The following is a 27,942-nucleotide window of genomic DNA, read 5'->3' on the forward strand; positions in this document are numbered from 1 at the left end:
TTCTGTAACTAACCTTTGTAAGTGTAATCTAAGGTCTGGTTTCTGTATGAAACAAGATGAAAGTTGTATATAAAATTAGGTAGAGATGTTGAACAGGGATTGATTACATGCAATGCATAACTGGAGGTAACTAAAGACACTGCTAGGTGGCAGGTTTAGAACAAATGAAAGTGATTCTGTGTGATGTGTAACTATTAAAATCATTGCCATGGGGTGCTGTGAATGCTAGAGGTATAAAGGAGTTCAGGATTAGCCAAGTTCAAGGAAGAAAACTTTTGTGAAGGGTTATCCAGTGCATAAAGAGGAAGATGTAGTCTGAAGGTCAGGTATTGCTAACTGCTAGAAAAGGGGAAGGAATGCTGCAAGTATGCTTGCATTGCTTTTATGCCCTTTCCCTGCATATCTGTTACTTTCTGCTGTAGCAAGAGGCTGTGGATTTAGTGTCTTATCTGAGACACTACAGTCATTCTAATCTTTCTCTTTTTAAACATGAGATGTTTTTGATACTGTTTTTATAGGCAGTGATATGGAGTTGGATCTGCTGGCTGCAGCTGAAACAGAAAGTGACAGTGAGAGTAACCACAGTAATCAGGACAATGCTAGTGGGCGCAGAAGTGTTGTCACTGCAGCTACTGCTGGGTCAGAAGCAGGTATGCCACATCATCTTGTGTTTAATCTAGCTGTTTAAATTTAGGTATTAGGATTAAGTTGTACAGGAAAAAGAAATCTTTTAGTGATTTGAATGTAGCTTTAACAAGGGCAGGACTGACTCTACTAAAAAAACAAACAAAAAAAAAGTGATACTGTCCTTTGCCTTTGGATCTGGACTGTATTCAGCATTCCAAAGATATACTGGAGGAATGATTTACTTCATGACTAGGTTGGACAGAAGGAGAATTACCTGGGCATGACATCTTAACAAATTCCTTTCACTTGTAATCTTTTCCCTTTCTTTTTCTCTCTTCACCTTGCTTCCCCAGTCCCACCTCCATTTTTCCCCACATTTTCTGTTTTTCCTTTGCTTTTTCTGAACCTGTAAATGGAAAGAACTATGCAGAACTTTCAGCAAGAAAGATGAGTTAAGATGAGACCTTATCTACTTATTTGATTTTTAGGGAGTTTTTGCATGTGTTAGTGAGAGATTATTTGGCACACTTATGAAATGAAATATTTTCAGTCATTTTTAGTTTGGAAGTTGGATACAGTTTAATACAAAACCTAACTAGTAGTTTTAAGATCTGAAAGCAGCTGCTGTACCTTCCAGTTTGGAAATACAAATCTTTAGGAGTCATTGCCTGAGTGCAGAATCAGGCTCACTTATAAGCGAAGACTTTTCAAAAAAAAAGAAATACTTTAATTTTAAAATGTAATCTGACTGCTTTTTCTTGAAACTATTACGGAAAACTAGCCATATGTCATAAGGATGATAAAGACTTGCAGCGATGGTACTTGAATCTTTTTAGCATGTGTAGTTTGTTTGCATGAACAAGCTTACAACAATGTCACAATACATTTATTTGTGTACACCAGAGCAGTTGGCAGTTGCTGTTTATTGCTTATTTTCCTTTTATAGGAGCTAGCAGTGTTCCAGCATTCTTTTCTGAAGATGATTCTCAGTCAAATGATTCCAGTGATTCTGATAGCAGCAGCAGTCAAAGTGATGACATAGAGCAGGAGACCTTCATGCTTGATGAACCTCTGGAACGAACCACAAATAGCTCACATGCCAATGGTGCTGCCCAAGCTCCCCGTTCAATGCAGTGGGCTGTTCGTAATACTCAAAACCAGCGAACTACTAGCACTGCTCCTTCTAGTACATCAGCCCCAGCAGGCAAGTCTGAGTAAAATGAATTCATGAATGCTTATTAACTCTGGCTTTGTTCCTCTCGCACGCGTGTGTGTGTTGGTTTTCTTTTTCTTTTTTTCTTTCTTAAGGATGAAATGTTACCTACTTGTCTTAGGAAGACAGAGATGGTGTATTTTGACTGTTCCAATTATGGTTTTGTGTTTAACAAAATGAAGCATCTCTTCTAGCTCTTGAGATGATAAATGTGCTTACTTGAGCAAATAGTTTTTTATTAGCAGAGTTGTCATGTCAGTACTGTATACAAGTTTATTCCTAGGAATTATGTTGGTAAATACAGAAAATACGTAGCAAAGGCTAAATAATTTTATTAATGTCATACCTTGTCTTATGTTTAGCAAGTTCAGCAGGCTTGATTTACATTGATCCATCAAACCTGCGCCGGAGTGGTACCATCAGTACAAGTGCTGCAGCAGCAGCTGCTGCTCTTGAAGCCAGCAATGCAAGCAGCTATTTAACTTCTGCAAGCAGCTTAGCAAGGGCATACAGTATTGTGATACGACAGATATCTGATCTGATGGGTCTGATTCCCAAGTACAATCATCTAGTGTACTCCCAGATTCCTGCTGCAGTGAAGCTGACTTATCAAGATGCAGTAAACTTGCAGGTAAGAGCGTACAAATCTTCGTGGATAAAATTTCAATGATTGGGTTTGTTTAGGTAGAGTCATAGAATTTTGGAGGCTGGAAGGGACCTTGGGAGATCCTCTAGTCCAACTCCCCCTCAAAGGAGAGTTAGCTAGAGCAGGTTGCTTAGGGTGAGGTCCAGTCAAGTTCTGATTATCTCCAAGGATGTACACTCTACAACCTTTCCGGGCAACCTTTTCCAGTGTTTGACCACCCTCACAATAAAAAAAAGGGCTTTTCTTATGTTTAAAAGGAATTTCCTGTATTTCAATTTGTGCCTATAACCCCTTTCCCTTTCGCTCGGTACCACTGAGTAGAGCCTGAATCTGTATCGTCCTCCACCTCTCTTCAGATAAAGAATTGATAAGTGCCCCCCCCCGTCCCCTGAGTCTTTGTTGCTCAAGGTTAAACAATCCCAGCTCCCAGCCTCTCCTAGTGTGAGAGATGCTGTAAGATGAAATAGCTGTAGTTGCTGGTTCCCTCAAATGCTTTCTATTTCATACACATTCTTCACATTCGTTCTAGATCCTTTCAAAAAGGATTTTTTTTATTTGAACGAGTCTGACTGTTAATATTTCATAATTCTTCAATTGAAGTTTGACTGCTTTGGAGATACTAGTGAACTGTCTCTTGCTCTGTTTTTTGAACTGAGTTGCTGAACTTAAAGAAGAATGTTAGTGAGGGCTAAACAATTAAATAAGATAAAAGATTTCCAAAAGGTAGTGTACCCCATCTCCTGTTTCAAAGACAAGATCATGCTTTCCCTGTTACTTGCACGTTTTTGATAGTACTCTTGACTATTGGTTTTTGAAAGTGTGTGTAAAATAGATCTTTAGGGAAATTATTTGGAAAGGAAGACTGGTGTCTGACATGTATAGGAAGAAGCAATATTCAAAGAATGATAACACAGAAGGAACTTGAGTGTTTGTAAAAGATATATATATAAAAATATAAATATTTGAATGTAATGTTAGTGTATAGAGGGGAAATAATCTGGAGATGTGGATTAGCGGCCTGAATTTAGTATAAAAATTTCTGTTTGGGAGATTATTAGTGGGTGATTCTCTCTACTGACTAGAGATGTTTTGCAAAGGTTAACTCTTTGCTATTTTAGTCTACAGAAGAGAGCTGTCCAGTTGAGGTAGAAGTATTTGTATTAGCCTAAGAAAGCTTGAGAGCTGAATTTTTTTACTTGGATACAGAAACGGGGTTGAGACAGCATGCTTCATTTAATAGATACGGAAGGAAGAGGGATGTTTGGAAAACCAGAATGTGGATGAACGGAGAGGCCAGACTGGTGTTAGATCAAATAAACAGATCAGTGGATTTAGGAAATGGCAAGAGCAGCAGCCTACAGAGCCTATATTGGGAACAGGAAAGAAGAAACTAACAGGTGGAGAGTTTTGTATGCAGATACAGTTTTCTGTGTGGGTCTTAACTTTATCGTCGTCTTTGAATAAGTTTCTTAGTACTGATGGTGAAGTACCCAAATGCTGAACACTGTAACAGGATAGGATGAGGGTTAAAGCCAGCAGAGAGTCAGGAATTGGACCAAAATCCCTCGAATGTGTACACATGGGAGTTGATGTGTGGTCATAAGGTGAGGAGCAGAAGATACATCCAAAAAGAAGGGTGGTGAGAATGCTTAGAGGCAACATGTAAATGATGAGAGCTGCGTACCCCTACAGTAAATCATCTCTCAGCAGAACTGTAAGGAAGTTAGTTTGTAAGTTGTTCTTGAATGTGGTTTTACAGCCCTTTTATATGTCAAAAATTAGACTGAACTTAATCAGGGTGGAACTTATATTGCAATTAAGTTCTTTTCATCTCATTTTCTGCAGAATTATGTAGAAGAAAAGCTCATTCCCACTTGGAACTGGATGGTTAGTATCATGGACTCTACAGAAGCTCAACTGCGTTATGGTTCTGCATTAGCATCTGCTGGTGACCCTGGGCATCCGAATCATCCTCTCCATGCATCTCAGAACTCTGCGAGAAGGGAGAGGATGACAGCCCGTGAGGAAGCTAGCTTAAGAACACTTGAGGGGAGAAGGTATGAAAATAATTGAAATGTTGAATATGATATGAATTACTAGTTTTACAATCAAATCCTTTTATCCACTGAAATTTGGGGAATTTAATTTTTAAATACAGCAGTGTAGTTGTTTTGATTTAAGATGGATTCCTGTGTTACTGCTACTATTTGATTTACTCTGAAGTACTACTAGCTTTATCTTGAGTGTTAACTGTTTATATTATTAGCACTTGAGCTGTTAATACACAGTAAAGCGTAAAACCATATTTGTTATTCTTGTTATCACACTACGTTTTATGTTTTTGAGATTTCACCTTCATATTTGAAACACACAGACTTAATATGTGAAAGATTTGGTGCCTAATCTTTCTATTCAATTCTTTCCTTTCACTAGACGTGCTACTTTACTCAGTGCCCGTCAGGGAATGATGTCAGCACGTGGTGACTTCCTGAACTATGCGCTGTCTTTGATGCGTTCTCACAATGATGAGCACTCAGATGTTCTTCCTGTTCTAGACGTCTGTTCGCTAAAGCATGTAGCATATGTTTTTCAAGCCCTTATTTATTGGATTAAAGCAATGAATCAACAGACGACGTTGGATACTCCTCAGCTGGAACGGAAAAGGTATTTAGGCTGACTCACAGAAAAAAATTGTATTGAAGAAGTTGCATTTGCCCTTTGTTTCAAGTACTTGGGTTGTTATGCAGCAACTCATACGTTTGAAGACTGTTAGGCCAGTTGCAGTGTCTCATTCAAATGGTGACTGTTATAAAATGTTTTCTTACCACTGAAACTTAAGTTTGGTGTATAATTCCATGACAGTGCCTCTAAAAGATTTACTTGGGACATTTTATCAGCTCTAAAATACAATCTGCTGCTCATATTTAATGTGATAATGACTAAATAAGAATTCTGTGAAACATGTTAAGAATGATGGAGAGAATTTTGAAGTTTAGTGTAAAGGACGCAGGAGTTGTATTTTCTGTTTAGTTGTGGGTACTTGAGACTTAACTGATTATTTAATGCACAGCAGGGAAATCAGTAGTTGAAAATGTCATTAGGTTGAGAATCTACTCTTTCAACTATAACCCTTTAAGTTTTATTTCTTACCAAAGAGTAATGATTAGCATTGCTCAGTTTATTTCCATGCTTCCTGAGTTTTATAAACTTCTTCAGATAACAGACTCAGCTGTTTAAGCTCACAGAGTTTTTTTAATGTCCTTCAATTTGAAGCAGCAGTTAATAATCACAGCCATGTCTGTATGTTGATAGTCTACACCATTATTTATCTGAACAGTCCTTGTCTATGGTTAGATAAAATGCAAATCTTTGCACCTTCCTGCCCAGAATTTTTAGTATCACAGATTTTTCTCTACAAAGTTACCTTTTCTTTTTCTCTACAAAGTTTAGTGACTGTGATATGTATGTGCTATCTATATTTTAGACTGATTTAGTTCCAATATTATTCTAAAGATATCTTGAGACCTCTTACAACTTCAGAATATATCTAATTTTCATATGTATTTCACAGTGCCTGAAGTGCCATAAATAATTACTGATCAAAGTTCTTGACCTGTTCTATTAAACAATTACATCAATTTCTTCAGTACACTTCTCACTGACTTACACTATGGTCAGTGCAGCTATTTTTTCTAGGATAAACTGAACTCAACACCAGTGAATTCTAGACTGGTATTCACTATATGATTCTTTCCCTAATCTGAGGTTCCTAGTTTGTTTATATTGGCATATTTAAACAAAACTGCCCATCACTGTCCGAAGCTGTAACTTTTCAGGTAAAACTTGGAAGTAGATATCTATAGGTTGCCTTAAAACTAGAGGAAATGGTAAGCGTAAGTATGTAATGAGAAGCTTTGCAAACTGCACAGCTTTGAAAGCCATGTCCTAGTGGAACATACCTACTTGACAGCCAGTGATTTCGGTGTGAGTTCTTATTTGCATTTATAGCTCTCAGGAACCCTTACTGATTATACTGTTGCTTTTATTGATTGCTACATTACAAATTTTGTTTTGTTTTTAGAACTAGAGAACTTTTGGAACTGGGTCTGGACAATGAAGATTCAGAACATGAAAATGATGATGACACTAATCAAAGTTAGTATACCAAGATCTGATATTTTCTCTTTTTTCCTTTGAGTTAGCTGTGACTTTGAATAAATTTTGCTACTTGCATGTGTTATGTTAATCCAGTGAAAGAATGTGCTTTTAAAGCTGGCTTTTAGTAAGACTTTCTTACCCTCCTTACTTCACCAAACATTGGTCTGTGTCTGTTTTCATTCTGGTGCTCTCTCTTTGTCTCCTTTGTCTCAAAATTGTAAGTTGTGCCCTAGCTAATAGTCCTGCACAATGATGGAATTTAAAATTTGAATCTGAGTTAAACTGATTTTTTTGATCTGATGAAGCTGCTGCTGAAACTGGTAGTAAATACACTCTGTACTGTACTCCATCCCCCAAAATATAAGGTCCCTGGCTTCCCTCCTCTCTTCCCCCTCATTTGTTTGCTCTCGCACTTTATTCCTGTGTATCAGTTGTAATCATCAATCAGCACTGGAGGAGCACTGATGAGGGATAGTTGTCAGTTTGTAACCGGCTTTGTTACCATAAAAGAAATAAGGGTGGCAGCTTTTAAGGACTTAATAAAAATACAGGAGCATTGTGTAGAACTGTTAAATTTTCAGAGAGAAACTTTCAGAGATTCTTGTTGTTCCAATCAGATAGCTAAGATAGAAGCTCCTTAATTCTTGACGTTTTTAAATCCTTTCGGTTTTTGTAACTGTAAGTGAAAACGGAAGTAAAACCTTCTCTGATATTTAGGTGCTACGCTCAACGACAAGGATGATGACTCCCTCCCAGCAGAAACTGGCCAAAATCATCCATTTTTCCGACGGTCAGACTCTATGACGTTCCTTGGCTGCATTCCACCCAATCCTTTTGAGGTTCCTCTAGCAGAGGCCATTCCCCTGGCAGACCAGCCCCATCTGTTACAGGTGACATCAGAGATTGTGTTCTGGAAGATAATTCCTGTTTGCTTTTTCATTTCTAACTGAAGTATATTATTTACCCAGAATGCTTTTGTTAATTTTCAGCCAAATGCTCGCAAAGAAGACCTATTTGGCCGACCAAGTCAGGGTTTATATTCATCTTCTGCCAACAGTGGGAAATGCTTGATGGAAGTAACAGTGGATAGAAACTGCCTTGAGGTAGATTTAAAGGTTTTGTTATTCCGAACAGTTAACTGAAGCTAGTATCTTCATCCTTTAAAAAGACACTTTACGTGATTCTCTTCAAAAGTCCTTAAGTGTTTTTCTTCAAATGATAATCTGAGAGCCCAGTAAATACAAAAGCTTGTACATGTTATGAGAAAGTATGTTCTAATTTTAAATCCATTTTGAATTTGTGAGACATCTATGGTTACTGACTAATCTGATATCTAATTTCAGCGAATATTTTAAAGGCTACAGTAGTGTCTTCAGTAATAGTGATGTACCAATTATACTTGAGTCTTTTTATGACAAATAATTACATCCTCAGCCCAGTAGAATTGACTTGCCTATAGACTAAACATTAAATGGAATGAGTATGAAATACAAGCACAAAACAGGAGTATTGCTTTGGAAAACTATTCTGAAACATTGAGATTATTGTGTTTTAACAAAGCAGTTACAGTGCTTATTTTTATGTTGTTTGAAAATTTTATATGTCCCAAAAAAGCAAAAGTATGATTTTAAAATGCAATTAAATTTTACTTCTTTGTTTAGGTTCTTCCAACTAAAATGTCTTATGCAGCCAATTTAAAAAATGTTATGAGCATGCAGAATCGGCAAAAGAAGGAAGGGGAGGAACAAAACGTGCCTACAGAAGAATCCGAGAGTTCAAAGCCAGGGCCTTCAGCACACGATCTTGCAGCACAACTGAAAAGCAGCTTGTTGGCAGAGATTGGACTGACAGAAAGCGAAGGGCCACCTCTCACATCTTTCAGGTAGTTGGAGTTAAAAATTATGCTATAAAATATTGCCAAACTGATAGAAGAATATTTGAGACTTTGAAAGTTTTTTGGATTTGGTGTTGGGGAGGGGTAGGGTAATTAGTTTTATTTAGTTTGAGTTTGCCACTAGTATTTGGTAGGTGTTAAAACGAACATTTGAATAGACTTGAAAGAAGATGTTTTTGAAACTACAGTGTGTCTTACTACCTAACTTCATGCTGCAGACTAACTTTGACTTAAGTCAAGTGTAGGAATTGACAGCTTGCCACCTCTGTGTTTTGTGATGCTGGCTATTTATTTTGGGACTGAACTGTTCTCACTTTGAATTAGAGATTTTTAAAATGAAGGCCTTAATTGAAGGAATAATAGTAAATTCCATGTAGCAATGAAGTTGCATGCTTTTAGAAAAATTACTCATTGGAAACAAGACTTGTGGTTTGGCTGAAACTAAGCAGTTTCATGTAATTTTGTTTTTCTTATTATTCCACACAGGTTTTGTATACAAATTAAAAGAAAGATGCAGGTAATCTGCAGTTTAGAAAATGTTTATAGTCTATTAAAAGCAAAGAAGAGAGTCTAATCTACAGAAAACAATCTGCTTTTCATATACAAAAAAAAAAAAAAAATACTTTTAGCAAGTTACTCCTCCCTACCCTCCCTGATAATATTCCTCTACAGTTTACATATGTATACACAGTGTAAACAATTGAAATCAACATTTTTGTTTTTAGTTTAGTTTTCAGATGCAAGTGGCATGCCATTGACATAAATGTCATTACAGAACAACATAATCATTGTACAATAAATTTGTGGACAAGAGGCTTGAAGTAGCTGGCTAGGAAGATTTCTGGCCTGCTGATGTTCATCCATAAATTTTGCAAAAAGAGAAATTCTAGAGTAGTTCTAATGCTGTACTAATACTCTCTTTGAACTGACGTTAGCAAACCCGCATTCGACTTCTCTAATTAAGAAAAATGGAAAAATAATGATAAGGATTCATTTAATAAAGAATGGAAGGAAAAATAACTCCAAATGGCAAGTTATTGTGGAAAGAAGATGTTTAGTTCTATGAAATTAAAGCTTATTTGCTTTCCCTAGAACTACATGCCTATGTGCATGTGAATAATTGAGACTTTAGATCCTCATTACACTCTGATACAAAACATTTCATGCACATTATAAGATAAAGTATATGTAAAATATATACATACTGGCTATGCTTTGTAAATTGAAAACTTCCACTGAATGAAAGGTACTCATAGCACTCCCTAGAAATGCTAAAAAATTGTTTTTGATATTTGGAAATATAAAGTAAGTGCTAAAACTTGGAGATTGTACAAAAATAAGCAAAATCATGAATCAGTATTAAGATAAAATAGTCATTTAGACAGTAATATAGCTGTAGGAAGAGGGAATTATGTTTACAGGATTTGAGATATGTTATTTGGGATAGCATAGTACTGAAAAGCACTGAATTTCTGATAAGCTTTTAGGATTCATAATAGACGACTGGCAGTACGAGGTTCTGGTGTACTGTTAAAAGGAACTAATGAAATGCAATTCTGCGTACAAAAAGGGAAGGCACGTAGAGAATTTTTTTTCCCTCTGTCACTTGAGATAGAAAATATGGGATAGCATAGCTAATATTCTGATGTTAATGTGTTAGAAGGCTGCTAAATTTGAATAATTTCAATAGTTTAAATGAATGAATTTTTCTATCTGGAGAAGATGTCTTAGCAAGATGTGAGGTCAGTTTGCTTGTTTTATTGAAAGAAAATCAAAAAATGACTCCAGCATGTATTATATAGAAATAATACTCCAGTATGTATATGTAGAAAGGTTTAGACTGCTAGGCTTATTTTTCTGTGTGTGCGCGCATGTGTGTGTGTGAGGAGGGTTAAATGCAAATCAAGTTATCAGTGATTCTTCTATATGCTAATGCTCAGTAAGCAAAAGTCATTTTTAGTTAGCCAAACTCTGGGGCATTAAAAGACTTAAGGTCACTCTACAAGATCTGATTAGTCTGTTCCTTTTGCATTAAGCTAAGTAACATTGACCAAAAACCGTACAATTTGTATCTGGAAACCCTAGCTGTGTCTCAAAACACCTTACGTTGAAATTCTTGCAGAAGTCTATTGGTTTTACCAATATTGGACAGTGATCTATAGGTTATCTTTAACATCTCACACAGTTTATAACCAACAAATTAATGTTGGCATTTGAGCTCTACACATAGAAGTCCTGCATATTCCAGTTCCAGGCGTCAGAAATAACAGAACTTATTTTGAAGGCAGAGGATAAGTAAAAGTAAAAGTATACAAAATGTGGCTGAAATTTAACTTCTGCTTGTTTATCTTTTTTTCTCCTGCTAGGCCACAGTGTAGCTTCATGGGCATGGTTATATCTCATGACATGCTACTGGGACGCTGGCGCCTTTCTTTAGAATTGTTTGGTAGAGTGTTCATGGAAGATGTTGGAGCAGAGCCTGGATCGGTATGTATTTCCTAGTGTAAGGACAATACTTTTCACAAATGAAATGTGACCCTCCCTCATTATTCTGAAATTTTATCTATCTATCTATCTATCTATTTACTTACTTACTTATTTTTTTAAAGATCTTGACTGAATTAGGTGGCTTTGAAGTAAAGGAATCAAAATTCCGCAGAGAGATGGAAAAGCTTAGAAACCAGCAGTCTAGAGATTTAACGTTGGAGGTAAAATAATTTTTTTTCTTTTATTTTCCAAATTTGTACTGATTAAAAGCTGAACTATCACACACTGCAAACTTGATAGGAGAACCTGTGTTTCAGGGTCCTCAAGCAGACGTTTTAAAGCTTACTAATGAGCTGTTTTGTAATTACGTTACAGTTTTTTTGTACTCTAATTGGTATTTGCTGTGTCTATGCAGAAGTTTCCAGCAACTTCCTTGTGATTTTCTGTGGAACTGAAATTTTTGTTTTCAGTATGATGATTGGTAAAGAGAGGAAAACTGTATTTTGCATTTTTTTTTTTTTTTATTAGGTTGATCGGGACAGAGATCTTCTAATTCAACAAACCATGAGGCAACTCAACAATCATTTTGGTCGCAGGTGTGCTACCACTCCAATGGCTGTACACAGAGTAAAAGTTACCTTTAAGGATGAGCCTGGAGAAGGCAGTGGTGTAGCACGAAGCTTTTATACTGCTATTGCACAGGCTTTTTTGTCAAATGAGAAACTGCCAAATCTAGATTGCATTCAGAATGCCAACAAGGGTACCCATACAAGTAAGTGTTATGTTGCAGTTAATCTACAGATAGTGTTTGTAAAAGCCTTGGATGCTTTTTTACATTGAAATGTTTACAGTTGTTTGACTTCTGTGCTGATCTAACAAGCGAAACTGCAAGAATTAAGAAAACTGTGTATGTTAGTTCTCTGAGGGCGTGAATAGGTGCTTTTTTTTTCATTCCTAGGAACGAGAGGCTCTTGCTTTTCTCAGAACAGGAGACTGCTTTAGCTGTTCTTGGCTTTTTTGGAGCCTCTTTCTCCTCATACCTTACAATAGATAGTAATTGTCTCATTTTTGCTAGAAGGTGTGTGCATTTAGTATGACTATTCCATCTAGACTGTCACAAATACATTTCAGTGGTTTTGCGTGCGTATATGAACTCTGAAGACTTGCTATTTTAAGTTCTTGCAAACACTTTAGGTTTCTCTCATAAGCTTGGTTGAACCCAAACCACTACTTAAAGTGAAGTGGTTCTGTCTCATTAATACTTTTCAAGCTATCTTCTAAAAGTGTGTTCCCCTTGCTTTGAAACTTAGGTAGGAGAGAGAAGTATGAAGGTGTGTATGCTTCTGAGTTCTCTCTTCCTTCAGGTCTGATGCAGAGATTGCGAAATAGGGGGGAGAGAGATCGAGAGAGGGAGCGAGAGAGAGAAATGCGGAGAAGTAGTGGCTTACGAGCTGGTTCTCGGAGAGATAGGGATAGGTAAGTGACCCATTTTTAATTCGTCAGAGATGTTTTGTTAAATATCCTTGGTTATCTTCAGAAAAGATCCTTACATTTCCTAAATTAAAAGTACTAGTTTATATCACTTTCAAGAGTAAGTAACAAGGTAACTGAAATTCAATATACACTTTAAATCTTTAAAGAAAAATTATGCTTATTTCATCTTTGGTGGATTTTATCTCAGTCAGCTAAAACAGCAGTAAAAACTTGTGTACTAGAGTAAAATTCTTGGGTGGTTTAGAAACGACGTGGCCATTGCTAATGGCATGTCTGGCTGATGTTTCCAAAATATTGTTAGGGGCAAAATTCCTGGTCCATTTTGATTCTCTGTTTCTGAATCATTCTCTCCAGGCAGCTATGAGAGATGCTACTGCTCTAGCATAAAAGCTAATACTGTTTTAAATCTTGTTGTGAGTGGTACTATTTCAGAGGATTTTTGCATATTTTCTTTGAATTTAGTATAAACTGCTGTAACTTTTTAAGGGACTTTAGAAGACAACTTTCTATTGACACACGGCCTTTTAGACCAGCATCAGAAGGAAATCCTAGTGATGATCCTGATCCTCTTCCAGCACATAGACAAGCCCTAGGAGAAAGGCTCTACCCTCGAGTACAAGCAATGCAACCGGTAAGACTCATCTATATAACATACTTAATGATATTAGTTAGTCCTGGCTTCTTTCCATTTGAAAATGATTTTTCTATGTCCATTGTTGATGAACTTAAGGTAAAATATTTGAATATGTAGGAGTAGTTTGTTAGCTTTTGGGATTTTCTTGAAATTTTATTTCTGTAATTTATCATTTAGCTTTTGAAGCATTTCTTAACACATTCCAAATGAACTGGGGAAGAATAGTAAGACATTTCAATTCTTTACTACCAGGCTTTTGCAAGTAAAATCACAGGAATGTTGTTGGAATTGTCTCCTGCTCAGCTGCTTCTCCTACTAGCTAGTGAAGATTCCCTTAGAGCAAGAGTTGATGAAGCCATGGAACTCATTATTGCACACGGAAGGTAAAAGTATTAAAGTTTCTGATAAAAGATGAAAACTGATGTTACGGGAAGGCACTTGAACTGTGATACATTTGACACATCCAGCTTGCCTTGTTGTAGACTTTTTCTTCGGACAAATGACTTTTGACCCATTACAAAAGCAAGAACGCACCTCTTTTCCGCATAGTATACTTTTTCTTTCTGAATTGTAAGCTCCTTGAAACAAGGGTTACTGCCTAGTCCAGAATCATGAATGCATTGGCTATTATATACAAATGTAAAATCAAATTTCTAATTGGCTTGAAAATCCAAATGAGCAAAAACTGCTCTTACAACCAAACTAAAATAGCTTGCATACTTATGTAGCTGCTGTGATTAAGGAATGTGAAGAATATAGTCGCATAAAGGAATAGTATCTCCAAATTATTACAATGCATAGGATTCAGAAATTGAACTTACATATTTTAAATGAATTCATCTGCTTCCAGGATATGACAATTGCTTACTGTGAAATTAATTTTTATTTGCATTTTTTTTTCTTTTCTTCTCCTGTCTTTCCCTGTCAAGGGAGAATGGCGCTGACAGTATATTGGATCTTGGGTTACTAGACTCTTCAGATAAAGTGCAGGTAAGGGATTTGTTCACCAATTGAAAGTTACTTAAGATTTAGTTGTACCAGTTAATTAAAAGAACTTAACCATCTAGAGCCTTATCTGATCATGCAGGACAAAGGTTTCCTTAGTTATCTGTCTCTTTAATTTATTAGTAACACAATTATAAAACATTATCATTAGGGAATATTTTTGGACTTGTTATCTAATGAAACTTGAACCTTTGGGGCTAGTAGCGAAGAGCTTGCTGATGTTGGTCAGTCACCAGAAGTAGATTTGTTAATTGCTATTTTGACTTTTGAAACAGGAAAATAGAAAGCGACATGGTTCCAGCCGCAGTGTAGTAGATATGGAATTAGATGATACAGATGATGGGGATGATAATGCACCACTCTTCTACCAACCTGGAAAACGAGGCTTTTATACACCAAGACCTGGTAAAAACACAGAAGCAAGACTGAATTGTTTCAGAAACATTGGCAGGTATGTTATTAACTTACTGTTCTGAAAAAATGTAGGAGGTGAATATACAAAATGCCCGGGAGAATGTCAGAGATCCAAGCTACAAAAAATTTATTTACTCTGTATATATTCTTTATTTCTCACCTGGAGCTATCCAGTGGGGAATTTGTATATAGCTGTTTGAGGTTTCTCTTCCTGTTAAATTTTCAGTTTATCTTTTTTTCACTCTCTGCAAGTTTACAATCTGCAAGTTTTATACTGTAGTAAATGATCTTTGGAAGTGGATTTGAGGAAGAAGTTGATGCTTAGTTCTGTCTTACTGATGGGAGAGGGAAAAGAGAATTACCACTTTTCTTTGACAAATGATGATGTGGGATAACACTATATAGTGAAATGATGTATAAGAGTAATTCACTTTTGGGGGGTTGGAAAACTAGTTGCAACTTATTTCTTAGAATATTCTGGCTTTTTTAATGTAAGTTTGCTAGATCTCTAATGTAATTTGTGTTATAGCAAATCGAAAAACCAAACCTTTATTTTCAGAATTCTAGGGTTGTGCTTGTTGCAGAATGAACTATGTCCCATCACGTTAAATAGACACGTAATCAAAGTTCTTCTTGGAAGAAAAGTAAGTTGAACATAGATTTTAACTGCATTGATCCACTGGAAGTGTTGTAATCGGTTAGCCTTTGAATCTCTTCAGAAGCAGCATATTGCCCCCTTTCTATTCCTTCCTGAGACTGAAGACTTCAGAGAGATATCATTAGAAAGTAGTGGAAAATGGCATCTCAGCTTACCCAGAGGCATTTTTCACAGTATTTGAGAGAACTCACAGAATTAAGCTATAATTAAATTTTGTCTTAGGTGTAGGCATAATTTAACTCAGAGCAATAATTACCTAAATTTTTGGCCAAAACACTTCAGGATTCCCTCCCCCCCCCAATAAGCGCTGATTATGTAGCAAATGCTTCGTACGTTAGTTAGTAATATCGTGAGTTCTGTCTCATGTAACAGACTTAAAACTACATTTGTTATTGCTGGTTCTTTCTTAAAATCAATGCTGATCACGTAGCCAGTTATCCAACTTCTGTGTGATCTTTCATGAGAAGGGATTAATGGTAAAAAGGTATGCCTTCAAATATTCCCTGATATCTTTCAAAAAAGATTCCATCTGCACGCTTTCCTTCAGGCTTTTCTTGAATGTATATTTCTTGCATTTAAATGTTGGGTACATGAAAGAACATTTTGTTTGGAAAGGAATGGTGGGCTTTCCATTCTGTCTGATAAAGGGCATAGGAACAAGGAACTTCAGAAAACAGCAAAAAGTAGACATTGGCAATCTAAGTCTTGGAAGCTGTAATGTACAACTACTGGGCCCTCAGTCTTCAGACACATACTGCTGCTGTATGTTGAAATTGGAAGGGAACATACTTTCAGTGTTTCGGAGCACTGAGGCAAATTATTTCCAACTTCAGTCAAAGTTCATCAAATCTGTACTGATTTAAGTGATACACAGAAATTTAACAGGATTTTTAGACAGCTTCTATAACCTCTGCTGTGCACTTTATAGCAGAAAAGGCTTTACAGGTCTGTTTATATTCTGCTAATGTACTTCAATCCAATATTTTGATTATGAACATTCAAAAGCAGGCTGAATGTAGGAGTTGGGCTGGCATTGTTTCCAAGTGTTTATATGCTTCATTGTGTGTAATGCAATGCCTTATATTAGTGTGTATGTATTAGGCACAGTTTGTATAATTTTGAACATATTTTTAAACAAGTGGTATGTTTCAAATATCTCTCTCTCTATTTTTTTAGGTGAACTGGCATGATTTTGCCTTTTTTGATCCAGTTATGTATGAAAGCCTTCGGCAGCTTATCCTCGCTTCCCAGAGTACAGATGCTGATGCAGTGTTTGCAGCAATGGATTTAGCATTTGCAATAGACCTGTGTAAGGAGGAGGGTGGAGGGCAGGTAAGTAGAGCTAAACTTGTCTAGGTGGTTTAGGAGTTTGGCAACTTAAGCATGTGGTAGTGTACATGTAATCCAGGCTCTTCTGCGGTGCTAAAGCTAGTGTTCTACCCTGTCTGTATTCAATGTGAGGAAGTTTCTTTAGCCATTGAATTGTGAGATATTTTTCCTTGAATGTGATGTAGAGCCAATGATAAAGCTGGGACAGCATAGCTGATTCTAAAGAATCTCTAAAGCCAACCAATAGTAGTAGGATTAGGAATAAATTTTGCTTGTTTTTGGAGTGAAAAGAGCATTATTAAGTTAGAAATCACTATTTAACATATCATATCTCTTATAATAATCTCATTTACTTGTTGCTTTTTTTCCTTTTAAAATGGTTCTTGTTGCTTTGCCATAGGTTGAACTAATTTCAAATGGTGTAAATATACCAGTCACTCCTCAGAATGTTTACGAATATGTCCGGAAATATGCAGAACACCGAATGCTGGTAGTAGCAGAACAACCTCTGCATGTAAGTCTTTGGTTTAAAACCAAACAACCCTCCACTCCACCAGTAATTCCAGTCTGTAATTGTTTTCCTCATGGTTATATTGCTAATTAGGTTCTTTTAGAAGTCTGATGGCCTGGTTAAAAAGACTTCCTAATTTCCCAACTTTTTTTTGATTGTACAGCTGTTTATGCAGTACTGTGAAGAGAAGTATTTGAATAAATTCTGTTTTATGGAATGAGTTTAAAAGAAGTAATCTTTCAATGTCATTGGTAAAGTACATATGTTCATTTCTTGAGCTTAAATAATAGGCATCCTCTGAAGATTTTTGTATTGTGTTTAGCAGCTACTTTGTCATAAGAGCTCTTTGTCACCTTTGACTTTTTTTTAACTTTATAAAAAAAGATTAAAAACAAATCCCAGAATATTTACATAAATCACCTTGGACTTCTGAGTTGATTGTATCCTTGCTTTAAAAGAAAAAATCAGTTATGATGCATACATTTTTGTTCTTTTTTTAATTGTTTGACCGTAAAACTATATTAAATTATATTAAATTTGCTTTTTGAAGCCATTTTTAAGTGAAAATTACAGAAAAAAGGATGTTTTTGGTTAGTTTGTAAAAGTTCAATGCTTAGAACTGCTTAATTTGCAGCTAGATTTCTGTCATGTGATACTATGTTCAAACTAGGTCATTTCTGCTGACCTTGGTTTCCTGCTGCAGTTCTGAATAATGGTAATATGAGAGATGCATTTTTGTAATTATCAGATAAAATGTAATCAGATGTAACTCAGCAATGTATCTGAACTTTTCAGCAACAGGAAGTGCATTTGCTTCTGCTCCTATTGGTTGGTAGAATATGAATTCATACAGTTACTGCTTTCTTTTGTATGCCTAATACTAACCCATGGCTTAACACAGTATTTTTCAGACCTCAGATTGGTGCAGTTCTCTGTTCCAGAGAATTTGCATCTTGGATGGTAAAGCTTAGAAAGAAAAGAGCAGCTAGGGGGATAATGAATTACAAATGAGTTGATAGGGGATTTCATATGGAACTTCAATAATGCATTTTAGATTAATCTGAAAGAGATGTGGCTACAATGTAGATCTTGTGGTTTTCATTTAAGGCAATGAGGAAGGGTCTCCTGGATGTACTTCCAAAGAATTCATTAGAAGATTTAACAGCAGAAGATTTCAGACTTCTGGTAAATGGCTGTGGTGAAGTAAATGTGCAAATGCTAATCAGCTTCACCTCTTTCAATGATGAGTCAGGTATGAAATAATTTACTCATTTAGAAACAGAGTTGCAGAGATAATTGTGCTGTGTTGGGTAGAGTTAACAGCATTAAACTGTCTCCAAATTGACTTCACTTAATGACTCACTGAAAGTCATAATAAAATTCTTGCTGCTTTTTAGACACATTTGAAAAATATTTATCTTCAGCTGGGAGGGGCAAGGTGCATGTAGGAAAACACACTTTCCAACTTTGGTATCATTTAACATTAAATATGAGGATTGTGTTATTGGTAGCATGTCTTTCCTTCTGTAAGTTTTAACCTAACTGTAAAATTATAAATATGAAAGAGGCAATGGGCAGAAATTGAAGCACAGGAAGTTCCGCCTGACCGTGAGGGGGAATTTCTTCCCTGTGAGAGTGACGGAGCACTGGACCAGGTTGCCCAGAGAGGTGATGGAGTCTCCTTCTCTGGAGATCTTCAAGGCCTGCCTGGATGCCACCCTGTCTAACATGCTGTAGGTGACCCTGCTGAGCAGGGAGGTTGGACTAGATGATCTCCAGAGGTCCCTTCCAACCTTACTGATTCTGTGATTCTATGATTGAAATATGATTAAATAATTTTAGAACTACATTAGCTGCTATTAGGCTTTTTTGGATGGGGGGGGTGCGCGATTTGTCCTGATTCATGTCATTGGCCTTTACATTCAAAAGTGTTTATATTAGTTTTACTGGAGACCAAACTAGTTCAGTCAGGCTTTAAGAAGAAGAGAGATTGTAGCTGAGACTCAACTTTTACAGTACTTTTTTTTTTTTTTTTTTTAACATATCTCTAAATATTTATTGTCCAGTGTACCAACCGAGTTATATGTATTTTTGTTTTCCGCAGGAGAAAATGCTGAGAAGCTTTTGCAGTTCAAGCGTTGGTTTTGGTCCATAGTTGAGAAGATGAGTATGACAGAAAGGCAAGATCTAGTAAGTTATTCTTTCACTGTGAAAATGTGTGAAAGAACTGTTTTTGGTTTTGTATCGTTACTGTTTTAAATATGTTTGCATACAGAGACTTTATATGTGAAAGGTAAAGTGTCAGAGCAGGGAAGTTGTGATTGATTAGACTTTCAGTTCTGGAAACATACTGTGTGAATCCTAGACATACTTGCAACTGAAAGTGAATGTGGTGTGTCCTTACCTGTATTCACAAATCTGTTATGAATTACAGCTATTTACAGTCTAGGCGTAGTAGCTCTTAAGCAGAGTTACTGGGGGTTAGTCAACTGTGTTGTAAGCTAGTAGGGCTTTGAGGCTGAATTCCCTTCCTGGATCAGCTGCTCTTGGCTTCTGTGTATTCCGAGGGCAATGACTTCACAGCTGTGTCCTCTCTGTAAGATACCAATAACGATATTATCTCCTCCTTCTCAAGGCACTTCACGAAAAAGCTGATGAGAAGCATAAAAGAGCAAGGAGATTTTATTTTTGGAAAACCTGCCTATAAATTTTGTGCATTCACTTCTTAAAACTATTCAGCTTCCTGCTACTTAAGGCTTTATCTCTGTTGGCTAAAAGGAAGCAAGGACTAATCTGAAAAGTGGAAAATCTAGAGCGTATTTCTTAAGGAATATTTGCGGTTACACTTTGGTAGTGACTCTACTCTGCAAGTCAGTATTTCACACGAGACAACAAAATACTCTCCAATGGTGACTTCTGTCTGTACAAGTAATATATTCTGTAGACACTGACTAGTTTGGAAAAAAAAATTCTGGTGTAATTTGTGTTAATGGTAATTACCCTGCTCCCAGATTAATTGGGAGCATTACAGTCTACTGAGGATTTCTTGATATGGGATCATTTTGAGTTCTGTTTTTGATAGAAATACATAATCAGCAGCTGAGGAAAGGAAATGAGGAAATCTATTACAAAAGCATGTAGCATAACCACCAAGTTCAGTTGATGTATCAAAGGGTCAAACATACTATGACTATTCTTTCACCTATGCCACAATGGTGATCTGTCTGTATGCAATGTGAGTTCTTATAAGCCTGCAAAATTTTAAATCTTGCCATCTTTTCTCAGGTTTACTTTTGGACATCAAGTCCATCATTGCCTGCCAGTGAGGAAGGATTCCAACCTATGCCTTCAATCACAATAAGACCACCAGATGACCAACATCTTCCTACAGCAAACACTTGCATTTCTCGCCTTTATGTCCCGCTCTATTCCTCTAAGCAGATTTTGAAACAGAAATTGTTACTCGCCATTAAGACCAAGAATTTTGGTTTTGTGTAGAGTATAAAAAGTGTGTATTGCTGTGTAATATTACTAGCTAAGTTTTGTAGATTTTTCCATTTGTCTATAAAAGTTTATGAAAGTTAATGCTGTCATACCCCTGGTGGTACTTTAAAGATAAAATGCAAACATTCCTGTACTAAATTTGTAACGTAAAGGCTGAAGGAGCACTAGCAATATCTGATTGTAACAGTTTGCTAGTCAATAACTTCTTGGCCTAACCCCAGCCAAAGATGACAGCAGAACAATATAATTTACACTGTGATTTATCTTTTTGCTGAGGGAAAATATGTAAAATGTTCTGAAAATTCACTGCTGCCTTTGTGGAAAGTGTTTCAGCAAAGGTTCTTGTATAGAGGGAGTAGGGAATTTCGAAATAAAAAATTAAGTATGTTCTGTGTTTTATTTTAACTTTTTTATGGTGTTTAATTTGTGGTTGGCTGCAGTTGTGTATCATGTATATTGAACTTGTAAAAAGTTCCTGGCAACTCAGATCTCAGACTTGGGATCATTCACTTATGAAACCACTTTCATTGCAATTTTTTTTCTGGTTGCATTGAACTCTGGCACATCAGATACCATCACTAATATTTTGCATGTAATCTGTACCTTAGTGGGGGTTTTTTTGTACATATGATGAGGCCAATGCACAGTATTTCATAGTTCACAATCAACATTTTTTGTATCCCTATTTCAGTGAACAGACAGTCAGGAGATTGTTCCACTACCAGTTCTAACCAGACACTTGTATTACGTTATCTTAACTATGTAAACTCAGCCTGGGCACTTTCTGGTAACTGTAAAATGTTTATAAGATCATGATATTGAAGATACATTTTGGAAAACTTTAATGTTCGTGAGCAGCTTAACTTCTTTTGTATCTAGCCTTTTTTAAGTATCTTGTTACAGTTTTTTAATAAAGAAATTACAGACAAAATACCAAGTCATATCGAAGAAACAATAGTTTTTATTTATTTAGCCATTTATACTTTAGCTAACAGCATACACCAAACACAGTAGTTCATGAAAAATCTGAATTTTATAACTGAAAAATTGACCTGCGGAAGACATTCAGCCCACATTTTACAGTTAGCAGAGAATCCTGAATGAAATGGGCCAGGCAACACCTTCTTTTCACAGAATTGGTTTGAAGGGAAAGTGCCTTGCTCTGAAAAACCTTAAGGTCCTTAGGCTAGAATAAAATTTTAACTGCATTGTAGTGGGTTCTACTGTATGTTCCCTTTTAAAGTGGTTGGTTTTGGGGAGGGCAGTCTTTGAGCATAACCTAGGACTTGCTTTCCCTAATGCATGAGGGTGGTGGATTTTTTGGTTTTGTTTTTTGAGAGCTAGGAAGTGATTGATAAAGGAAGGAGCTTTTTTTTTTTTTTCTATATCATTACAAAAATCTGAAAGCTTAGTGGACTGCAGTATAGAAGATTAAAGGTTTTTGTGGTGATCTCCCTCTTTCTCTGCTTCTGTAACCCTTTAAGTCCATGTTAGTGATTTTCTTCTTTTCGTTGGGGAGAGCTAAAGTAAGATTCCATCAAAATCTGTATGGAATTCAGCTCTGCCAAAGCTCTACTGGATTTTTCACTGAGTCAGCTAATTGGGGGTGTCCAGAATTTACTTAACTGTGGGGTTTGGGGTTTTTTTTCTTTGTGTTTTGTTTTTTAAAAAAATTTCATAATTTATTTAGTTGCTAAAGATAGGCAGTACAGTACAGGTCAGAAGTTCTGATCACCACTTGCCAAATTGATCCTGAAAACATTTTCTAAATAAAGGTGACTGTTCCAGGCTTGTGTAGTTAAACTGCAAATAAATCAAGTAAACAGATGTAGAATTATTTCTGCATGTACTGATACTTCCTAAATCAATCGTCCTCACAAAGGTTAGTTTTAATGTATGGGAATTAGAGTCTATTTTGGATTTATTGTTGTGACCTTTGGTGTATATTAAGTTCAAAATTATATCAGGTTTTATTATGCTAGTATGAATTTAAAAAAAAAAAAAAAAAAAGCAGTACAGCTACACAAGTCTAGATACAGCTGGTATTAGTATAGAGATTTATACTGGTATGTATAGCTGTTCTCATATTCTAAAGAGAATAGTGATAAAGGTACAAAGCAACATAAACCTTATGCCTGGATTTCTAACTGGTGTAATTATTTCCATTACCAAAAACGCCTCTTAACTGAAATGTGTAAAGTTAGTAGAAAGCAAAAAAAGAAACTGTTTTTAGAATAGGCCTCAAATCTACATTTTGTAAAATAAAAGTTCCCTTTCTCACAAAGCTTTGTGAGACCTAATGATGTATTTTAAAAAATATCCAAGATCCTTGGATGAAAGGCCATATATAAATGTAAAGTACTGTGTGTATATATATATATATATGTATTGTGTGTATATGTATATAAGTGTATGTGTATGTATAACATATAAATATATGTTATATGTATATATATTTCTGTATATAGCTTAAACATTTTTTAAAATCCTGTAATGTATAGCTAGACAAAAATTACGCAGGTTAACTCACAGTAGCTCACCATATATACACACACAAGGCATTTTGATGACGTAAGTGGAGAGGGAACCTAGAATGGTTTATGCTGTCATTGACTTGAAATGTGTATGTAGCTTTATAAATAGCTTTTTTTCCTCTGTATGGTATATTTAAACTATATCAAGATTTTAATAAGAAAAATGTTTATTAAAATCATACACCTCATCTCCCTTTGACTTAAGCCCTTCTGTTAGTTCATTTTAAAGATGTGATAGAGAAGTTAAAGGAAAATTCTGTAATGTTTAATTTTTTTATAGTTAAATCTTCAGCAGTTCATAATTGCTGAAATAGGAGACAAAGGTAGCTACTAATAAAATGTTACCACCAATATATCAGTTCCTATTCTGAATCTAGGAAAAACTGATACCTTAGTGCTAACTTGCCATGGCTTTAATCTTAACCTTGGGTTCTGTTACTCAGTTAACTGTATCCAACACAGCAGCTAAATTGCATGCTGCAGCTTTGTTACTGTTTTCCTGAAGTGAAAAATGAAATGGCGTTTTCCCATAAAGTGATATTTTCCAGCTGTTTTGTTTGGGAGTTAATCCTTTGGTCATTAGGGAACATTCACTGGAAAGTTTGTGACTCAAAAGCAATGCCCTTCTTGTACAAGAGCAGTCATTTGAGGAGGCATAGGAAATTACATTTTCCTAACTCCTTAACCTAAATTTAAATTTAAAAGTGCACAATTGTATATAGACCTGCTGTTTTTCAAAAGCTTACTTTAATGTATTCATCCAAAAATGAATGCATAGAGAGCAGAAAGTATAAAATTTCTATCTTGGCTTGTCATTCCGGTGGGAGAAGTATGCAAGTCGCTAGCGGTGGTCCTGTTGCAGCTGTGCTTTGTAGGGTACACACTTTTGAGGCTTATTTCAGAATACCTCTTTGGTGCCATCTTCCACGCCACGTGAAAGATGTTTCTGTAGTTTAGTAATAACTTCCATTGAGGAAGCTTACCTGCTGATCTAACTTATTTTTTTTTTTAAGGTCATTATACCTTACATATTATGTCTCTGTATATAAATCTCTGTAAATGCCATTTCAAAATTTTTCTGCATCTGTACTCTTCACTGATTTTTATTTCTCTGACTTCCTATTGCTTGGCCGAGCTACAGCTATCTAACTTCCTAGGGTTTTTCTCCCCTTCTATTTTCAGACTTCATATAACTTGACTTTTTTCTGAACTTTTCAGCTTTCTGAATCCTTTTTAGTAGTGCATCTGCCAGAATCAAATATAGAATCTTGCAAATCCAAATTAACTAGATTTCAGTGTGTGGCGTTTGCTTATCCCTAAGTCTGAATGTTCACACGCAAATTGAAAAATGTATGGATATTGGTCATATGAAGGCTTTAGTGACAGTCTTGAGCTCGCACTGCTGGAAATTCCCATGGCCTGTGGGGAAAGGACACTACTAGGCTCCACAACCAAAATCTGCATGTGTTCAAAAGCTAACTTGCATCACATTGTAATCCTTGCCTGGCAGGAGTTCCTGGCTTCATCAGAGCATTGATGTCTCCTTTCCTAGCTGGAAATCATTTACATTGTCTTAATTTGCAACTTTGAGTATTTTATCATTGAATAGATTTGCTGAACTGAGAAGCATAGAGGGCATTAGCTTTTTTCTTTCTTTTTTTTTCTTCTTCTTTTTTTCTTTGAAGGGTTTTCTGTGGGATTGGGTTTTTTTAAGAGGATAGTTTGCTGTCTTGCTTGAAAAAAAAAATGAGATTTTTTTCTTCCCCTCCTGCCCCTTCTTTGTCCATGGCTTAAAACTGGTATTAGGCCCTTATCTTGCAGATTGTGGTAGTTCAGTATTTCACAAGTGTTAATGTGTCAGTGTCTCTGGGAAAGAGCAGTAGAACTGCAAAGAGTTGTGTGTGTTTTTTTTTTTCCTCCCTCCCTCCTTTCTCTACCTTCCTTCCCCTCTCCCCCCCCCCCCCCCCCCCAATATCATGTAATTTTTTTGGCACGGTGCAGTGACTTGCAGCGCAGCCTTCACCCATGCTGCTCTCTAGCTCAGTGCAGCACCTTGCCTGGCACTTGGCTCCTGGGAAGCCGGTCCCCGAGTTGTCCTTGGCCGCGCAGGAATACCCTGGCCTCCCCGTGCTCCTGGGACACGTGTCCCACCATAGGAGCCCAGGGACGCTCCCGCGTCCAGTCACTGAACCAGCAAGCGCCTGGGAGCCAGCGCTCGAAGACTGCTTTCACCATCCACCTTGGAGCTTGGAGCTCCAAGCATAGTACGGGGAGAGCTGAGTAGTCTTATGCCCTGCAAACCTCTGTGTTGTGCTGTATTTCGTGTGTATGTTTATTTTGCCTGTAAACTACCTCTTTTACAGATTTGTAAGTGCTTTTTCATATTTCAGTATCATGCTCATTGTGTAATTAATGTTTATAAAACAAAGATAACAAGTTGGTGGATTTTTTGTTGGATGTGCCAGAACACCCAACTGCAGTTTTATTTATCCTTCAGTCTTTCATGGTACACTTTGTTGTACTTTTCTTTTATATATTTTAGAATAACATTAAACTTCAAGCAGTAGATGAATAGACACTGCATCTCTAGATGGGGAAGTGTGTTTTTAACAAGCTCTCTCAAAATACTTAAGTCCATTCAGTTGTTAATTATATTCACTAATGGTAGTTCTTAATCTTGACAAATACTCAAAAGGATAATTCTCCTTATTTGGAGAATTTCAAAACAGCACACAGGCAGGCAGATTATTCAGCTTAGAGATAGGGAATTAAGAAAGCTGATAACCAGGTCAATTTTATTAAAGAGTAAGTATCATTAGTACACTTTAGAGTTGTACGGGTTTAATTGGTTTTTTTTTTTTTTTTTTTTTTTTTTTTTTTTTTTTTTTTTTAAGGAGAAGATGCATGAGCTCCTGGGCCATAGCTCAGTCTTGGACTATGCACACCAAGGTGATCTGTCCATGCTAATGCCTCCACTGGAATTGCTCTGTAGCAGTTCATTTTTGGACCAAAAATGAAATTTGTAGTATTCAGTGCTCTAAAGTATGGAACTGTGGTGAGTTGGAAAATTAAGAAATTTTTATGTGTATCCTTGGGTAATACATAGTAAATATAAAGGCTGACCAAACAAAAGCAGTAGTCAGATAATGACAGGTACTTTTATCTGTATAAAACTATGTTTTCTCATTTTCTGTTTGTTAACATGTTTCTGGTATGCTGCTTAGTAATGTGATGCTTGGGCATGTGTTTCTGTTCTCATCAGAAAACTCAGCTGAAGGAAAACAAAGCTGTTCTTGTGCTTAGGACCAGCTACCTGCACTGCACGGATCTCACCACTGAACTTTCCTAAGCTGCTGTCCCTGTCTCTTCTTGAGAAGGCACTTATAAAGCCACAGGCAGGCACACAAGGTCCAGATGAGTTGAGGACCTGGTCCAACTGCTTATTCCTATGCTTAAAACTTTTACACTGGAGAGGGGAGATTTCAGTTATGCTATGGCAGCTATGGAAAAAGAAGTCTATTTAAAAAAAAACTTAATGCCATAGAACTAGCAAAACTATAGTTAAATTTCTGGAAAACAGTAGGAGACCTCTTGGAGCTCATGATCGTCCAAGTGTGGCGTGCACCTTCCCATGGCTGCGGGTCGCTCGGGGTGTTTGGGCAGCCCTCGGCTTTGGGCCCGGGACAGTGCAGCAGCGGCAGGGACCATACGTGGCTCTGCGGCCTCCCCGCAGCCTGGGGGACACCAGGCACTAACTCCCCCTTCTCCTCCCGCCTGACTCCTCCGGGCTCGGGGCTCTTTGCTCTTCCTCCAAAGGGTGGCTTAGTCCTACTTCTGCATTGACTGTCCTGAGTCCTTATATGCCTTGGGGTCTTATTGCTGTTTTAGATTTGTGTCCATGAGTTCAAGCCTTCGTGACAAACCAGGCTCTACCCCGTTGTGTAGGGCTGCTTTTTTTCCCCTACAGACTATTTGTTCTGATACATGACCTGTGTGGCTAAAAGAAATGAAATTAAAGGGACCGGCTAGCGTAGGGATGAGGAAAGAGGAGGAAACTCCAATGCTTTCTGCTCCCTGGCCCATGTTTCCAATAAATTTTTGTGAGAAACGATTCTAGCCCAAGAGATGAAAACAAATTTCACTAGTCCTTTCACTGGAGCTGCTTGCGCTCGGGGGACGGTGCAGGCAGGCCCGGGGACAGGGGCAAGGACGTTTCACTGAAGCCAGGCGTTGCTGCAGGAGCCCACCAGTTACAGCACGGGCTGGAAGGCGCTCTCGTGTCTCTGTGAGCCAGCGCTGGCTTGAAGAACTTGCAGACTTTTTTTCTTTTCATACGTTGGCTGTTCTTTCTCACGCCCTTTTAACGTGACCGTTAAAGCTATCGCTTTTATGTGCAAATCCGTACATTCTAGTGAGTATTTTAACCAAATAACTGCACCTCACAGGTTCATCTTCCCTTGCTGTCTCTTAGGCTGGTCTATGGGTGTTTTTTTTCCTATTTTTTTTTTTAATTAAACCATTAGTGGTTCTTCTGCCTGGCGGCGGAGCGGGCGGGCCCGCAGCCAGGGGCGCTCCCGCAGCCGCGCCGCTCCTGGGGCTCCTCGGATGGAGACGCGGATACAGACGTCCTTCCTTCCGCGCTGCTCTTCCTCCCCCCGGGCTCTGCACGGCCGGGCGTCCCCGAGCGGCCTCCGGCGCTGCCCCCTCGCCGAGAGCCGCCATGTGCTGCGCGACCGCGAGCGGAAGGAGGGCGGCGGCAGCCGAGGCCCGGCCCGGGCCGCCCCGCCCCGCCCCGCCCCGCGGAGGAGCAGCAGGAGGGGCCGCGGCCGCGGCC

The 27,942-nt window shown here is 37.3% G+C and overlaps 1 protein-coding gene across 1 annotated transcript in view; it reads left to right on the top strand.

Annotated features, from left to right (window-relative positions):
* UBR5 (ubiquitin protein ligase E3 component n-recognin 5) overlaps positions 1-23,296 on the top strand; it is a 90,012-nt gene extending 66,716 nt beyond the window's left edge. The window contains exons 37-59 of the mRNA XM_062570451.1: positions 519-650; positions 1,574-1,831; positions 2,203-2,471; positions 4,332-4,543; positions 4,920-5,150; positions 6,568-6,641; positions 7,362-7,534; positions 7,634-7,747; positions 8,306-8,526; positions 10,905-11,025; positions 11,148-11,246; positions 11,554-11,797; positions 12,390-12,501; positions 13,006-13,150; positions 13,406-13,536; positions 14,083-14,143; positions 14,434-14,609; positions 15,132-15,216; positions 16,407-16,562; positions 16,960-17,073; positions 18,178-18,322; positions 19,175-19,260; positions 20,356-23,296. Of these exons, the coding sequence (XP_062426435.1) occupies positions 519-650; positions 1,574-1,831; positions 2,203-2,471; positions 4,332-4,543; positions 4,920-5,150; positions 6,568-6,641; positions 7,362-7,534; positions 7,634-7,747; positions 8,306-8,526; positions 10,905-11,025; positions 11,148-11,246; positions 11,554-11,797; positions 12,390-12,501; positions 13,006-13,150; positions 13,406-13,536; positions 14,083-14,143; positions 14,434-14,609; positions 15,132-15,216; positions 16,407-16,562; positions 16,960-17,073; positions 18,178-18,322; positions 19,175-19,260; positions 20,356-20,568 (3,572 nt within the window). The 3' untranslated portion in view covers positions 20,569-23,296. The remainder of the gene's footprint in view (positions 1-518; positions 651-1,573; positions 1,832-2,202; positions 2,472-4,331; positions 4,544-4,919; positions 5,151-6,567; positions 6,642-7,361; positions 7,535-7,633; positions 7,748-8,305; positions 8,527-10,904; positions 11,026-11,147; positions 11,247-11,553; positions 11,798-12,389; positions 12,502-13,005; positions 13,151-13,405; positions 13,537-14,082; positions 14,144-14,433; positions 14,610-15,131; positions 15,217-16,406; positions 16,563-16,959; positions 17,074-18,177; positions 18,323-19,174; positions 19,261-20,355) is intronic.
* Positions 23,297-27,942: the final 4,646 nt, after the last annotated feature.

Source organism: Rhea pennata, chromosome 2 (genome assembly GCF_028389875.1).
Source record: "Rhea pennata isolate bPtePen1 chromosome 2, bPtePen1.pri, whole genome shotgun sequence".
Taxonomy (NCBI): domain Eukaryota; kingdom Metazoa; phylum Chordata; class Aves; order Rheiformes; family Rheidae; genus Rhea; species Rhea pennata.